This window comes from Phyllobates terribilis, unplaced genomic scaffold (assembly GCF_046119375.1).
Source record: "Phyllobates terribilis strain yellow unplaced genomic scaffold, ASM4611937v1 Scaffold_5__5_contigs__length_657084704, whole genome shotgun sequence".
Lineage (NCBI taxonomy): Eukaryota > Metazoa > Chordata > Amphibia > Anura > Dendrobatidae > Phyllobates > Phyllobates terribilis.
The window spans coordinates 469,501,112-469,518,102 of NW_027362765.1; the positions used below are offsets into that span (position 1 = coordinate 469,501,112).

At 38.5% G+C, this 16,991-nt stretch overlaps 1 protein-coding gene across 35 annotated transcripts in view; it reads left to right on the top strand.

Annotated features, from left to right (window-relative positions):
• The window catches only part of ANK3 (ankyrin 3), a 762,832-nt gene that overhangs the window by 717,433 nt on the left and 28,408 nt on the right, over nucleotides 1–16,991 (top strand). For 25 of the 35 annotated variants that reach the window (XM_073685429.1, XM_073685434.1, XM_073685432.1 and 22 more), the window contains 4 exons: nucleotides 289–411; nucleotides 3,374–3,400; nucleotides 5,824–5,905; nucleotides 8,958–16,469. In XM_073685429.1, the coding sequence (XP_073541530.1) occupies nucleotides 289–411; nucleotides 3,374–3,400; nucleotides 5,824–5,905; nucleotides 8,958–16,469 (7,744 nt within the window). The remainder of the gene's footprint in view (nucleotides 1–288; nucleotides 412–3,373; nucleotides 3,401–5,823; nucleotides 5,906–8,957; nucleotides 16,470–16,991) is intronic. The other 10 variants (XM_073685454.1, XM_073685456.1, XM_073685455.1 and 7 more) reach the window with 5 other exon arrangements.

Below are 16,991 nucleotides of genomic sequence, written 5' to 3' on the forward strand. Positions count from 1 at the left end.
GCCATGTCCCCTTTGAGACTTTTATATATAGGCCATGCCCCCTTGTTAAAGAAGCAGAGAAAACTGTCCAGAACACTTCAATAGCATGTATGCCAGTACAAATTGCTACAGAATTCTGGTGGATATAGCTTATTATACGCAAATCTATGCTTTAATAAATATGATCCATCAGTCTGTGATTTTCATAATATTACCTGATAGTTACAGTAGATTGTATACTAGTTACTGTTTATTTAATGTATTATATTAATGTTCATTTTGTATTGTGATTCATAAAATGCATTTCAGGTGAGAGACCCCAGTCAGGAGCCATGTGGACGACTGTCATTCTTGAAAGAGGCAAAGACAACAAAAGGCCTACCACAGACTGCCGTCTGCAACCTCAACATCACTCTGCCAACCCAGAAAAAGGTAATGAAACGACTACGGGGAGTTAGCTGTCCTCTATGGCTATGTTCATAGCACTTTACAAGAATACAGATTATTATAATTCCCTATTGGTCAGAAGAACTCTGCTCAAATTGGGGATACTGTAAAAAAAAACACAAAACTTCTATATTCGAAAGTCAACGGCGGTTCAGCTTAGATCTACACGTCTTTCATGTTGTTCACATTTTAACTATTCTAGCACTTTTTACCTTGATATCCTTGAGTGCTTCATACGACCACTGAATATTCTTACGGCTTAAATCCATGTGGTCTTCAAATTATATGGCTGTGAATCCAGATCCCTTTCACTTATTGCATTGATATTACCTACTACCTAACCGGAATTGGAGTGGTAGTTTTTCTTGAATCTCAGAGTCGCTCTTGACCTGTTTGGTAGCGTAGAGATCATTGTTTTTTTATTACCTCCACCAGAATTGCACACAATACTTGCAGTACTTCTATCATTTTGGTTCCAGATTCTCTTCTTGTCCTTATTATCGAGGACTTGCCAACAGGAAAATGCTAATCTTCAGTTTAGTTCTTCTTTAAGAAAATTCTAAAGGAAATAGCAACCATGAGATGATTTTCACTAAAACAATTATGTGAAAAATTACGGTGGATTTTATCAACTCCATTTTTTTTTTATTAAAAACCCAACTCAACCTTGGGTATTGTGACATTTAAAAACACCATTGGATAAAGAATCCAGAAGGAGGAAACCACTGTAATATATCTGGATTACCAATGACAACATGACTTGTTTCAAATCTTTCTTTTAAAAAAAATATATATATTTTATATTAGACAAAGAGGAAATTAAGTATAAAGAATACTCATCATTGATGGTTCATCTATAATGTGAATTTCTTTTTAACCCCATAAATGTGAACTCCAACAAGTTCTACAGTATGTGCTACAAGTTCTACAGTATTACTGTGGATTAAACATGTGACAATAGTTGTTACCTCCTCTAGCTTATTATTGAGATATCAGTTTTGGAAGCTCAAGGCCTCATGTCAGCAGCTCTTCCTTATGACAAAGCTCCAACCTCCAAATTCCAGCAGTTTACAATTGTCATGGGGATATTGACCTCTTAGTTCCATAGTTTATTGGGTTGAAAAAAAAGAGTGTCAAACCTAGTTGATTCAGAAGTAGACCAAAACAAAAACAACTCTTTAAATCAATGAGATCCAATTCGCCATGAAGTGGCAATGACCTCGGCAGGCATTCGAACAGATAGCTGGACCTGCCGAAATCTTCATCTGCATCGATGTCCCATCAAGCCTGTTAGGGTAAAGCAAATTATGAGGATGTTCCCCAAAGTACTAGAAGATAGAAAAGCTTATAGTACATACATACAGAAGAAGGGACGACTTGGTAAAGGTTAATTGAAAGCTCCTTACTATTGAATACTTAACCACCTCAGACTGGAAGATCTGGTTCTTGTTTGTCACTCCCAACTACTTTCCATAATCTTTCATTTGATTTCCAAGTATCCTTGTACAAGTTTTCATCACCCATAAAAAATGGATGCAGTTAACCTGATCTGGATCCCCATAACAGAATCATTATATGCCTCTGTGATGACATGTATCAAGCCAGGAGCATAAGTAACAAAGATTAAAGAAGTGCTGCAGACATCAGGTCTGGAACTAAAGACTGTGAAGATGAGAGGAGACCATAAGTGCAAAGCAGAGTTAATTGTAGTGAATTATTCAGTACTTTAAAATTCACAGGGCTTTCTAACCCCAACAATATCTTCCTACATTGATTCCAGTCATTCTATATACATTTTGTTACATGTGCATACAGCGTAAAATAGATTTCATATCTACAGTACATCTTATCTATTGTCCTTTATATTTAGTTATTTTTTTATGCTAATAGATCCTTAAAGGGGTTTTATGGTTTTGGAAAACCCTTGACTCTTAGCTGAAGTTTGTTTAAAAAAAAGCCAAACAAACTGAGCTTTACTCCCCCTCCCCAGGTCCATTGCAGAGTCTATGCTAATGCTTGCAGTGTCTTTTATTGTCTGCAGCATTGTTGTCACGTCGAATGTTGTAGCCAATCAGTGAGACTCAGTGTAGGACCCGGGGAGGGTGAGTAAGGCTCTGTTCTTTTTTTTTTTTTTTTTCAAACGAGCTGCAGCATGGGAATAGGGGTTTACTAAAACTGCAAAACCCCTCTAATGTTGGAAATTATTATTTTACAGCTTCTAGATTGTTAAAAAAAAAAAGGTTTTAATACATTTTCAACAACTCTGTCAGCGCTATCTGAGAGCAGCAAAGTGTAGAGCTCGGGGGTCATCTAATTTTCTATGATTTATATTTAGTTTTTATAGTCGATTGACAGATCCTATTGCAGGAAAAAGTGTGAATCATTGAGTTTGGGCAGAGCAATCCGGTCTCATAGGCCTTCTCTGAGTCCTGACAGCAGTTAAATATCTTTTTACATAAAATTACTAAATAAAATGATAGAAAATGATGTATCTCTAAGCAAAGCCGTTCCCCGCTGTCATGAATACCAGTGAATGATAACCTCATTTATAGGTGAAATGTTCAGGTTAAATAGGTTGAGTGTTAATAATTTTTTTCTAAAAAGCAGTAAATCTAAATTGCTATTATTTGTCCGCTGTCACTTTTGGCTGGGTTTCCTCACGTCCTCAGGATTTTGTGATGAATATCTGTCGTTCCCACTGTGCTGTCATAACTGTAATTCTGTGTTCTGGTGGATTGCTTGGTTCACGGTGTGAGTTTGTATTCTTCTGATAACCTGTACGTTTCTTTTACCTTTTAATTTACTTGTCTACTTATCTTTGGTGTCGGTGTTTGCTGTTTTTGTGCTTGCGCTGCTGCTTACCTCTCCCTTATCACATCCTAATATTCTTTTCCCTGCTGCCCACTATAATTTACCTTATCTCTGCAATCCATCTTGGACCCAAAAGGAAACCGAGTCTGACCAAGATGATGAGGTAATATAACTCGTGAACCTTTCTCAATAATAATCATCTGTAGTTAAGGATCCCACATCAGTTCTGTAAATCTAGGGGCTTAGGAGGCATGTCACTAATGTCCCTGACCGAATCTAGATCACGTGTGTGTTACATCGGTAGGGAGGGATGCAGAAAGCGTATGAAAAAACGTCACCATGTGTTTCATATGTATCCACCTTCCCATCGCTGCCCCTACATCAATCGAAAAACTGTGCGGACTTTTGCATTAAACACAATGTAAATCCATATTTATATAAATCTTATTTATTGCATATTCACAGGATATTCCAGAAATGTATAGTAGATGCCAGTTTCTCCTGCTGCTATCAGCAGAGAGCTTGTTGGCATTCCTATCCAATGAGAATTCGGACCACCTTTCCACTGACAGTGTCCCCTCAAGTCTTTTTCGTGGGATCTCTATACATTTTTGCCATATCCCTTGGATGTATGAGATGCAAATACCCCTTTCTACAGCTTGTCCACTACTCGGACAACCCTTTTTTCAGTCAGTATATTTCCCCCATGTAAAATAATAGCAGCTATACTCACCTCTGGTGCAGAGCCATTCCAACTATATCAGCGCCTGGACTCCCAGGGCTTGTGCAACATTGTTATGTCAAGAGAGCCCTGCAGCCAATAAACATCTACTTCACTCTCACTTCCTTCTACGAAATGGACATCCTAAAGAAGTGAGAGGCACTACTGCTCTCTGACTTCCTCCTGTTGTCAATTACTTCAGAAGGAAGTGAGAGTAAAGCGGCCGCTGATTGACTGCAGGGATCTCATGACATAACAGCGTCACAGGATACCCGGCGCCGACATAGCTGGAATGCACCCACACAGAAAGGGAGTATAGCTGTTATTATTTTATATAGAGGAAATATAGTGATTGAGAAGGGGTTGTCCGAGTAGTGGAAAACCCCTTTAAATGTATTAGCATTTTTTTTTTACCAATATTTTCTGTGACGTTGTGGCAGATGCTTTTGGAAAAGTGACAACAAATAGTGCAGCTGTGACTTTTCAACTTTTCAATCATGGATGTCACTTTATAATTATTACATTTTCCTAACAACAAATATGGATATGCTTCCTGTTGTCACTTTTGCAAAAATAGTTGTCACAACTGAATAGAGAATTTCCAACTGGTCTGTAAATTAAAGTAATATTTTTTATCAGTATCAAACTTTGGCTACTGGTCTAACTTCTGGTTGACTATTATATGGCCTGGGATACATAGCAGCCTCAAATATATAATGATCTGTGGTAGTCAGAGTTGTATGATGATCTCGGCCATAGGAGTCTATCAAGACTGATAATGTGTGCCAATCATACAACTGCTGCAATTGTGGTACCAGCATGCAGAGTCTCACTCCCATAGAAATCAGTGTAAACCTTGCATGAGCTTCACAGTCTTGGCTCCTTAAGTCCGACTCAAAGGAGTTAAAAATACTAATCTCTTGTGCGCTGGGTTTTAAACAGAGTAGTTAAAGGGGTTTTCCAAGTAGAATATTTTACCCCCATAATTTTTAACTTGCTAAAAATAAGCTCTGACAGTATCAATGAATCAGGCCATTAGCGAGATCTCGGTATACGCTAGATTTATCCTGGATCACTCCAAAATTGACGGAGCCCACTAACATATTTATAATGAGCATGGGCAGCTTTAACCATGGCATTCACAACTTATCTCAAACTCTGGATTTAGTTTGTGTTTCCTTAAGCTTCTTTTTGTAGAATGAAATGTCCAAAATAAATATAAATAAAAATATAACCAATGCAGCTAATAATACACAAGTCGAGTCTAGTGCAGCAACCTTAACCTAAGTAACGCAAAATTCAGTAGTTTTTGTCTATTGTTACATGCTATGTTACCTTGTCGATTGTTTGTGCAATTACAATGTTACAAAACTAAGTATAGACTATACAAAGAGTAAAGATTTTGATCACGTGCATATATTTTTATTTGGAAAATTTAATAAAAAGCTTATTTTTGACTGAAATGTTCTGGAATACCCTGATAGAAAACACAATTGTACTACGTTGTTGTGTTGTTTACATATGACTAGGGATGAGCGGACTCGTGGATGTTCGGGGTTGTCGAGTTCGACAAAACTTTTGTCCAAAGTTCAGTTCGGATACCAGAACTCTACTCGAACCCTGTAGAAGTCAACTTTGGTGCTGTAAAATGGTCGTAGTAAGGGCTAGGGGGCTCTCTCTCTTTCTTTCGCTATCTCTCGCTATCACTCTCTGCAACATAGTCCTCCCGGAACTCTGAGCACTAAAACTGACATCTAGGAGAAGTCCGTGTTCGCTCATCTCTACATATGACTTATACATTTGGTTACTTATTACATAATTTATTACATATTTATATAATTTATTCTATTATCTGTTTTTCACAGAATGAGAAAGTGGATCGTCGTCAGAACTTTGTATCTTTAGCCTTGCGTAAGCGATACAGCTATCTGACTGAGCCTGGAATGAGTGAGTTTATTAACAATCTAACAATACTAATCTCTTTAAAAGAAGAGTCTTCTTTACTGACATCTGAATTTTTATATGTTAGTTGCATCTCAGAATACAGGTTCCTTATGTCAGGTGAAAAGAGCAGCCCAAGTATCATTACCCTGACGGTTTAATAAGGGCCTAGTCCAGATCTGATTTTAGACAACGTTTACTCTGGGCCAAAGTAACATGCTTTGAACCTAGTGTCATATGAGCTGATCAAATTCACATCAATGTCAGCATATTATTGGGAAAGATGTGATACTATTAGACCAAACAGGGCAAAAATATAGCCTAAGACCGAATACAGTGCCTCCTTCCACCCACGCACACTTGCCTCAGGGCCACCATGTGTCCAAGCGGGTACCAGGTAACAATAAGGTAGAGAGAGGAGATAAGGGGAGCGCTTCCCTCATGAATAGTTCAGACTCCTAACTATAAGTCTGTTGTAATCTGTCACAACTAAATGGAAAAGTGAACCTGTCACTGTAACACACTGTGCTTGAAGTAGCAATGCAGGTTTTGTTTTATTAACTCTTCCTGTCACTAGCCCCCCTTCCTTGTTATATATAATTCAGCTTGTATTAACTTATGTAGTTGTTACCTTCCGATCTGGAAATTCATGGTATGCTGCTCCTCAGTTAAAGAAGTTGTCCACTACTAGGACAACTCCTTCTCATACCCCTCGCTTGGCCTCGATAAAGTAAAAAAGCCTATACTCAGCTCCCGTGCCGGCACCGTTCCAGTGGTGTCAGCACTTGCAGTTCTGGGGCTTCCGTGCGGCTGTTGTGAAATGTGAGGCATGGGGCCCAATCAGTGTTGGCATCACTGTCACCACCTTTTACTAGTTGAACATGAAGGGAAAGTCAGTGATCATTTGCAGCCCGGACTTCCTCTTCATGTTCAATTCGACAAAAGGTGGAGACAGTGACGCCAGCGCTGATTGGACATCGGGGTCACATGTCATAACATCCACAGGAGAGACCTGGGAACGTAAGTGCTGACAGTGCTGGAACGGCAGAGCACAGGAGGTGAGAATAGGCTTTTTTTATTTTATTGGGGTCAAACATTTAGATCAAGAAGGGGTTGTCCTAGTAGTGGACACCCCTTTAAATCTCAGTTGAACATTTGGAAATACATGGATTTAAGTTCTGTGTAGAAGGTCACCAGAACTGCCTGTATGATACCATAGCATGGACTGGACTACTGAAGTTCTCCACAGAAAGGTGGGAACAGGACTTCATATCAAAGAGAAATAATGATTACTGCACAGCTCCTTCCACATAATTGTAATGTAAGACTTCACAGTTCAGCCTCTCTGACTGTATACTGATAATCTAGTAATTTATTTAGGAGAATATAAAGGAAGGGTAATCCGTGACCTCCCAGCAGTTAGAACTGTGACTTGCCGTAGCTGGTGTTGTGATGCTGTACTGATGAATCGTGGGATTTATAGCCGAGAATAGAGGAATTACATCAGGATGTAAGCTAGGAATCAAGATGAAGACATAAGGTTAGAAAACCAGAGTGTGATAGACAGTCAGGTGGGGGCGCAGTTATAGACAAAATTAAAACTGGGTGTTTTTCTTTAAATAGGACACTATATTATGGTGGCAGATTCCCCCTAAATTTGTACAAGTTATAAAACCTTTTTTAAACATTCTGACCCCAATCTATTAGGACCTGATACCATAATGCATTTTATGCACAGCACCGAGTAATGTTTCACTCTCCCAGTGGTGGCGCTACATTAGAATAGAGTATTCCCTGCCAGATTCCTTAGTCTTATACAGCTGATTGTTGATGGTCTGATCAATGAGATGCCCTGTGAACAGATTATTTTTTTCATCAAGTATTACAAAACCTTTTCCTGCAGTGGGCCCAATAGCAATACTCTAAAATCTTCACGTATTCTGCTAAATTGCACCTAAAAGTAAATAAAAAACAAACCATGAGGACTTGTAATCAAGAAGAACTCTTCTTTTAAAAGAAAATGTGAATGTATATATGCAACAGTAGTTTTCCAAAACCAGCCTGATTACTGTAGAACCTAAATTTATATGGGTAACATTTATTTGGTAAAAAGTAATTTATTCTGCAATGTGACCATGACTGGAGCTCGAAAGGCTGGCGTTGGAAACGATTTGTACAAAAATAACGTAAAAGATAATGTCATAATTCATTGCTTGTTTTGACATAACATTCCATGCACGCTTAAGTCCAGAGACCATACTTTGGCTACCCCTGCCTGACCATGTTCTTAGGCATCATGTTTCACCCAATGGTTTTTACTTCATTTCATTTCATGTTTTCTTTGGTTTTATGAATAAGCAAGACAAAACAACAGCATGAAAAAATGCAAGGAATATACAATTATTGAGAATATTTTGAGAAAACCTGATCTTATTGGCTTTGTGATTGTGCAGCTTATATCTAAATTCTGCATGAAAAAAAAAATATAAATATATTTTCGAATGTATCAAAGTTCCTCCACATTTTTGCACTGTACTTGCCTGTCACATATTTCAATTTAGAGTCTGCATGAAGGGTACTGCCTAAATATAATATTAATTATATTTTTTTCAATTGACAGTAATGTGTGAAACCATGATACAACCAGAGAAAGCGCAAAAGGCAATACTAATTCTGAACACTAACCCTACACAACCATAGTGTATTCTGCAGGACGAAATTAGCACATCAGAAAGTCAATAGGAAGTTTGAGTAGCAAAGTGTTTTGTAGCCGTTTTTGACATGTGCTGTCTTTTCTGTCCCTTTGTTGTTTTTGTTCTGTTTGTCCTTCGCTTTGTGTTGCTTATAGTGTTGGCTCATTTTTTTGTTCAACAAATCCTTTTTTTTCCTTTTCTTCCATACATTAAAACCATAACCATCATCCTCACTCATAAAAACAGTTGTACTTGCTTTTGAAATAATATAATCGTTACTGACCAATTTTTTTTTTCTCTGGTCTCTCTGTTTTTTCAATCATTTTTTGTTAATTTTGCATTTAATTTTAATTTATTCATAAAAGAACCCATTGATCGGAATGCAGGAGCACCGAGAACTATACCTGTTACCTATTCATACAAGCCAGGCTTTCCAACAAGACCATATCAGTCATGGACAACTGCTCCAATCACAGTGCCTGGGCAGACCAAATCAGGCTTTACCTCTCTATCAAGCTCTTCCTCTAATACTCCATCAGCATCTCCATTAAAATCAATTTGGTCTGTCTCCTCTGCCTCTCCAATAAAATCTACGTTAGGAGCCTCCACTACATCTTCTGTTAAATCTGTTAGTGATGTAGCATCTCCAATAAGATCCTTTCGGACAATTGCTTCACCAATAAAAACTGTTGTCACACAGTCGCCATATACACTTCAAGGCTCCACGGGTTCACCAATTAGAGCAGCTACAATTGCAGAAGCTCCAGCTTTTAAGGGATTATCCTCGACCTCAGTTTTTACTTCCAGAACATCTCCAGTGACTACTGCTGGCACTCTTTTAGAAAGATCATCCATTACAATGACACCTCCAGCATCTCCTAAATCAAACATTAACATGTACTCTTCAAGCCTCCCTTTCAAATCAATCATTACCTCTGCAGGGTCACTTTCATCTTCACCTCTAAAATCTGTGGTTTCTTCTACACTCTCCACTTCTAAAGTAAGCATTGCACCCTCTCTTTCTTCACCTTTAAAGATTGGGAATGGGCCAAGTGAAGTTGGATTAGTGAATGGGTCTGCATCACCACTGAAGTATCCACTCTGTTCCAGTTATATCAACGGCTCGGCAGTAAATATGCAAGACAAGATATCAGCAGTTACAAAATCTGCAACTGCGTCGCTTAATACGGCCATCGATACAGCTGAAAAAAGTTACTCCATTCCCACAACTCAAATGTCATATTCACCAATCAAGTCTTTTGCATCTACCGCATCAGCTTTTCAGACAATAAGAGGTCCTCCTGCCGGTGCAGTTTACACAAATTTTAGATCTTCATTATCCTCGACTACCTCATCTGTTACATCTTCGACATTAACTGTACCAGTGTATTCCGTAGTAAATGTGTTGTCAGAACCAACCTTAAAGAAACTTACAGAATCTGCATCCTTGACTAAGTCTGCAGCTACCCTGCTATCAACATCAAAAAATACGTCAGCCGAAACTAATCAGTTCAGTCGAATTTCCTCACCACTTAAGACATCCTTATTTCTTTCCCCTGCTGCCCTCAAGTTATCTACAACCTCTTCATTATCTTCAAGTCAGGAGATTCTGAAAGACGTTGCAGATATGAAAGAAGACTTAATACGAATGACAGCAATTTTACAGACCGATACTACCGAAGACAAACCGTTTCACTCTGAGTTAGCAAAAGAAGTCAGAATTGAAGATGAAGAGCCATTTAAGATAGTGGAAAAAGTAAAAGAGGACTTGGTAAAAGTCAGTGAAATTTTAAAAAAAGATGTATTCTTAGAAAAAATGTCATCTCCATCTGATCAAGGCCTTTCACCAGAGGATGACTGGGTAGAATTCAGTAGGGAGGAAATTGAAGAAGCCAGAGAAAGTGCTAGAAAAAACCTTCACCCACCAGAAAAAGTAGATTTTAAATCTAGAACTTTATCCGAAAAAGACTATAATTTAACAAAAGTAATTGATTACCTGACAAATGATATTGGTGGGAATACATTTTCAACTCTTAAATACAAATATGATGAAGGGAGAAAAGAAGGAGAAGAGAAACAAAAAAGAGTTCTGAAGCCAGGTATAGCGCTGCAGGATCACAAACTTAAAATGCCACCACCATCGATGAGATCATCGGCATCAGAAAAAGAGTTGTGCAAAATTGCAGACTCTGTTTTTGGAACAGACATGATTTTAGAGTCTCCAGATGATTTTTCACAACATGAACAAGATAAAAGTCCTTTATCCGATAGTGGCTTTGAGACCAGAAGTGAAAAAACCCCATCGGCTCCACAGAGCGCAGAGAGCACTGGTCCTAAGCCACTTTTTCATGATGTACCTATTCCGCCAGTTATTACAGAAACAAGAACTGAAGTTGTTCATGTTATAAGGAGCTATGAACCATCAACCGGAGAAGTTGGAGAAGTTGACAAAATAGAGCCACCACAGTTAAAACCAGAGAAAACATTCATGGGGCTAGAACAAAATCAACCTGGTCCTTTAAAAGTAAAAAACAAGGCATTTCAGTTGAAAACTGGGATTGATGAAGATGACCACGCAGGGGTTTTGGGAAAGGGCGTACGAGTGAAAGAAGAAACTCATATAACAACTACTACAAGAATGGTGTATCATCCTCCTCAATCTGCTGAAAAATCTGAGAGAATTGAGGAAACCATGTCTGTTCATGACATAATGAAAGCTTTCCAGTCAGGCCGTGATCCATCTAAAGAGCTGGCAGGCCTCTTTGAACATAAAACTTCAGTAGCGTCAGATGTTCAGAAGTATGCTGATACCTCACAACAACATGCTGAAAGGGACATCAAACTGAAACCAAAACTGGAGCGCATAATTGAGGTCCATATTGAAAAAGGTAACCAAGCTGAGCCTACAGAAGTCATTATTAGAGAAACCAAAAAACACCCAGAGAAGGAAATGTATGTTTATCAAAGGGACTTAAGTCAGGGAGATTTTATCAAAGATATGGTAACAGAAAGAAATAAAACGTTTCCATGTTCAGATGAACAGGGACAGGGAGAAGAAGAGGAGTTGACTGCAGAGGAGTCTTTACCATCTTATTTGGAGTCATCAAGAGTAAACACCCCAGTTTCCCAAGAAGAAGATAGCCGTCCAAGTTCTGCCCAACTTATATCAGATGACTCGTACAAAACCCTCAAATTACTGAGTCAACATTCTGTAGAATATCATGATGATGAGTTATCGGAGCTGAGAGGGGAGTCGTACAGATTTGCTGAGAAAATGCTTCTTTCTGAAAATCTAGATGATGGGCAGGAGTCTTTGACGGACCACGCTGTACTCCTTGGATCTGATTTCCATCTACCTGAAAAACAATGCAGAGAGAAAACAATGACTGCCCCTAAAAAGGAAATCCTTTCCAAAATATATAAGGATGTATCTGAAAATGGTTTAGGTAAAATGTGCAATGATGACTCTCTTGATAAAGTGACAGTATTGCATTATGCCGGAGATTCTAAAAGTCCTAAACATGCAATGTGGATGCGATTTACAGAGGATAGGCTAGACAGAGGTAGAGAAAAGTTATTGTATGAAGATAGGGTGGATAGGACTGTTAAAGAGGCAGAGGAAAAACTAACTGAAGTATCACAGTTTTTTCGGGACAAAACTGAAAAGCTAAATGATGAGCTACAGTCACCAGAGAAGAAGCCACACAAAAAGAATGGTAAAGATTATAACTCAGGTCAACATTCTACCAACAGTAGTCCAGAAAAACGAAAGATTACAGATTTTAGGACTTCCAGCGAAGACTGGACTAAAATGCACCAATTTTTGCATGATGGAAAGTGCACCACGTTAGCTGATGACCGAAAAGCAACAAGTCTGCCTTGTAGTCCTGAGAAAAAGATGTTTGACCACAGGGCAGACAGCCAACAATCAGGTTCACAATCTGGATTTCAACTGAAACAGTCAAAACTCAACTCTATTAAATTAAAATTTGAGCAAAGTATAAATCTGAAAAATAAGGACAGCAGCCAGGAAGAAAAAAAACATGGGACGCCATCAAAAATTCCAATTAAGAAAACACAGGACAGTCGGCTTCCATTTTTTCAGTTTCACTCAAAAGATAAACCACAAAAGACCATTGAGGAAATGAATGGAGAGTTTCCCTTGTTGAAGGAGTCCATTTCAGAAGCCATCAATGAAGAATGTTTAAAATTCAAAGAAAGGATTAAAAATAGTGGTGGATTTTTAGATCACAAAGCTGATAAATTAATTGGAGGACTAATGGATCAGTTACCACAGCAGTCGGTGACCTCCGTTTCTGGCACTAAAGACTCCCCTGAAAAGAAAACTTATAGAACATGGGAGACATCTGGTGCTGCTACTCAAAAGATACAGAAGGAAAAATTGGCGCACGTGTTCATTCAGGACAATGGAGAAGAAATCAATGGATCCCATCATTCCAACTGTGAAACTGAAAAAGACAAAAAGTTTCCCAAAAATGGATCTTGTACAACTGATACTAAAGAGAGTGTTAAATCTCCTTCAAAAAAACTTTTGTACACAGAACTTGCTCGAAAGGATGTAGGACATATCAGTGATGAAAAACATGAGAACAAGAAGGAAGGGACAAACGTATCCCATATTCCTGTCAGAGTCTCTGATGAAAAGAGAGTATTTCATAGTGCAGACAGCCATAAGAGTCAGTCAAAACTTAATGATGTTAATAGAACATCTTCATTACCTTTAAATAAGCAGATAAAGCCTGATATACTACATTCTACACTAGTTGCAGATGAAAGTAATAGACGTGCAGATAAGGCCCAAGAATACCTGGGGTTATCACCTTCTACTGAAGAAAACGAGATATCCCCTGTTAAGTCCCCAGATTCTTTAGAGATTAGTCCTGTCAGAGAACGCTTAGCCAATATTCACGAATCTATGCTAGTAGAGGACTTGAACAAAAAAATTCAATCAGGGAATACTGAGGTATTAAAGGCAATAAAAACATTACCTGTTTATGTTAGTATTGTACAAGTAGGAAAACAATATGACAAAGAAGTACAACAAGGAGGTGTTAAAAAGGTAGTAAGCCAGGAGAGTAGGACAATTCAAGAAACTAGAGGCAGCCTCTTTAAGCAACAGAAACAACCTCCATCTCCTCAAGGCAGCCCAGAGGATGATACCCTAGAACAAGTGTCATTTATAGATAGCTCAGGTAAAAGTCCTCTTACTCCAGAAACACCTAGTTCAGAGGAAGTTAGCTATGAATTTAATTCTAAAACCCCTGATTCACTAATGCCCTATATACCAGGAAAACCAAGCCCTATACCAGAAGTCTCTGAAGAGTCAGAGGAGGAAGAGTTAGTGAAACTTCCAAGTATTAAACAGAATATCCCAGATGCTATAAATTCTGATATAGTAAAACCAGTTACTGTTAGCAAAGACTTAAACAAAAGATCAAAAGACAACAGAGTTGCATATATTGAGTTTCCACCTCCACCACCTCTAGATTCTGAGCACAGCGACTCTAGCAAAAATAATATGGAGAATTCGACAGACCGTGAAATGGAACTAACTGAAGTTAATCTACAAGATGACCATGACAAGTTCCTTTCAGCTGAACCAGCAATACGAGTACAACCGCCATCTCCAATTCCCCCTGAATTAGACATTAGTGATTCAAGTGATGATGAATCAGTGCTTCAGCCCATTGCTGTTAAAAAGTATACATTCAAAATTAAAGACGAAGAGATAAAGGAATGTTCAAAAATGAATTCTTCTGGGAAGTCTTGTACTTCAAAGCAAGCTCAGGAGTCAGATATGGGCTTCAATGCACCATCTAATGACCTTGAACAAAATGGTAATAATGACCAATCTGTCACAGAGTGCTCCATAGCAACCACTGCAGAATTCTCACATGATACAGATGCAACGGAGATCGATTCTCTAGATGGTTATGACTTGCAAGATGAAGATGATGGCTTGACAGAAAGTGATGCAAAACATGGACCAAGTCAAGATGTGGAAGTGAAAAAGGAGCCATGGACAAAAGAAGGAACGCTGAAACACAGTGATCGTAGTTTTAGTCAAAGTAAACTTGAAGTTATTGAAGAAGAAAAAGTAGTAATTGAGGAGTATAAGCCATGTAGAAAAATATCTGATGGTGAAAAGAAAACCGAAGGTGGAGACAAGAAGCAAGGAGGGCAGTTTTTTACATTAGAAGGAAGGCATCCAGATCGACCGGTGTTTCCAGATACATACTTTAGTTATAAAGTGGATGAAGAGTTTGCAACACCTTTTAAAACGGTAGCTACAAAAAGCCTTGATTTTGATCCATGGTCCAGTAAAGCAGGAGATGATGATGTATTTGAAACCAAATCCAAAGATGAGGAATCAAAACCGTTTAGTCTGGCTGTAGAAGATCGCTCTCAAGCAACTACACCTGATACAACTCCTGCCAGAACTCCTACAGATGAAAGCACTCCAACTAGTGAACCCAACCCCTTCCCATTTCATGAAGGGAAGATGTTTGAGATGACTCGCAGTGGTGCTATTGACATGAGCAAGAGGGATTTTGTTGAAGAAAGACTTCAGTTTTTTCAGATTGGTGAGCATAATTCTGAAGGGAAGTCAGGGGACAAGGGGGAAGGGGACAAAATTATTGCCATCACACTTCCACAGTCAGGGGACATCTTGATAGATCCCATCCTAGAAAAACAAGTAGAGACATCGACAGTTGAACGTGCTACGATCATCCAGGGAAGTGGAGATTGTCTTGATGGAACAAATGGTAATAATTCACTGGATAAACCAGCTACTACTTCCAATTGTAAAGTTGATCCTAAATTGCGTACACCTATAAAGATGGGCATATCTGCCTCAACAATGACCACGAAGAAAGATGGCACTGGAGAAGTGGCAGATAAAATAGAGTCTGTGCCAGATTCCCAGAAGTTAGATAATGAGAGCAAGGCTATTTTCACAAACATAACAACTAGCGAGACAATTATAAGACACATAGAAATACATGATTTTCAAGCAGAAAATTTTAACAACAATAATAACTTGGATTCATTAGCTTTAAATGTAAATAATAACACAATCAATTTGGCACTTAGTGAAGATTGTGAATCTAAGTCTTGTAAAAAACTTCCTAAAACAAAAGTTGATGTAGATAATGATTTAGGGACCTCCAATCGAAACATTGATATAGATAAGAGAAAATTACAAAAAAATGAGCAAAAGTTGACAGATCCATCAGGGAATAGGTTAAGGTCTAGACTACCAGTCAAGGCCACATCAGTAAAGCCAGTTACTGACAGAATAAGCAATACAAACACATTAGTTGCTAGAAGAAATTTGCCTAGTAAGGTTACAAAAGAAACAAGACAGGGATATATTTCAAATGTAGAAATAAAGTCTAAAATTCCAGTTAAAAATGTCAGTAGAGTGAACCCACCCATACAAAGAAAAGTGGCACCAAAACAAAGGCAGGCACAGATAGAGAAGGAGGCAAGTAAACCAACTCCTTCTAAATTACCAGTAAAGGTAAGATCTTTGCCCACTGCCACATCAGCAGCCAAAGTAAAGAAACCTGAGTTCAGTGAGGTGTGTAAACATTCTATTGAATATTTTAAGGGAATTAGTGGTGAGACATTAAAGCTTGTGGATCGCCTTTCTGATGAAGAAAAAAAGTTGCAGCCTGACATCTCTGATGATGAAGAAAGTACATCGCGAAATACATCACTATCTGAAGCCACCCAAGTGTCCCAGCCTTCGGTAACATCGAGGTCTGCTAAAGACATGAAAGCAGACGCAGCATCTATAAAATCAAAGATTGAAAAGGCCGACAGTGAGAGAAGGAGCAGTAGAAGGACTGGTGAGAATAAAGGCAGTCAGGTTTCTGGGGCTGTAATAGCTCACATCGTGGAAATCCAGCCTAGTTTGTAAACCTCTCGACTTGTTGACCTTAGTGCATGACCTGTCGTGATTGCTTGTGGAGTGACCTATGTTAGTTTCCATTCTTTCATCGTCATCTGTGTCTGTGTCTTACACTACTCGTTCTTTCTTTTTTTTAAAATACACTTCAGTTAGTTAGAAAAGCATGCCAGTAAAGCAAAAAAAAAAAATCACACTTTACCCATGGATCTAAACATGCAACTGCCTCTTCCAGGCCAACATCATCCAACACTGAAACTCACCTCTTGTACACTCAACCAGCATGCTTACATCCATTTAATAACTGTACTCACAGAGATCAACTTGTACTCCCCAAACACATAAAAGTACAAGCCGTAAAAGTCCAATGTTTCTAGATCACAGATCACACAGTTTCGTAGAGTAGTTTCAGTAGACAATCTCAAACTTCCAACACATTCTCGGAAAGCAACAAAATATTATA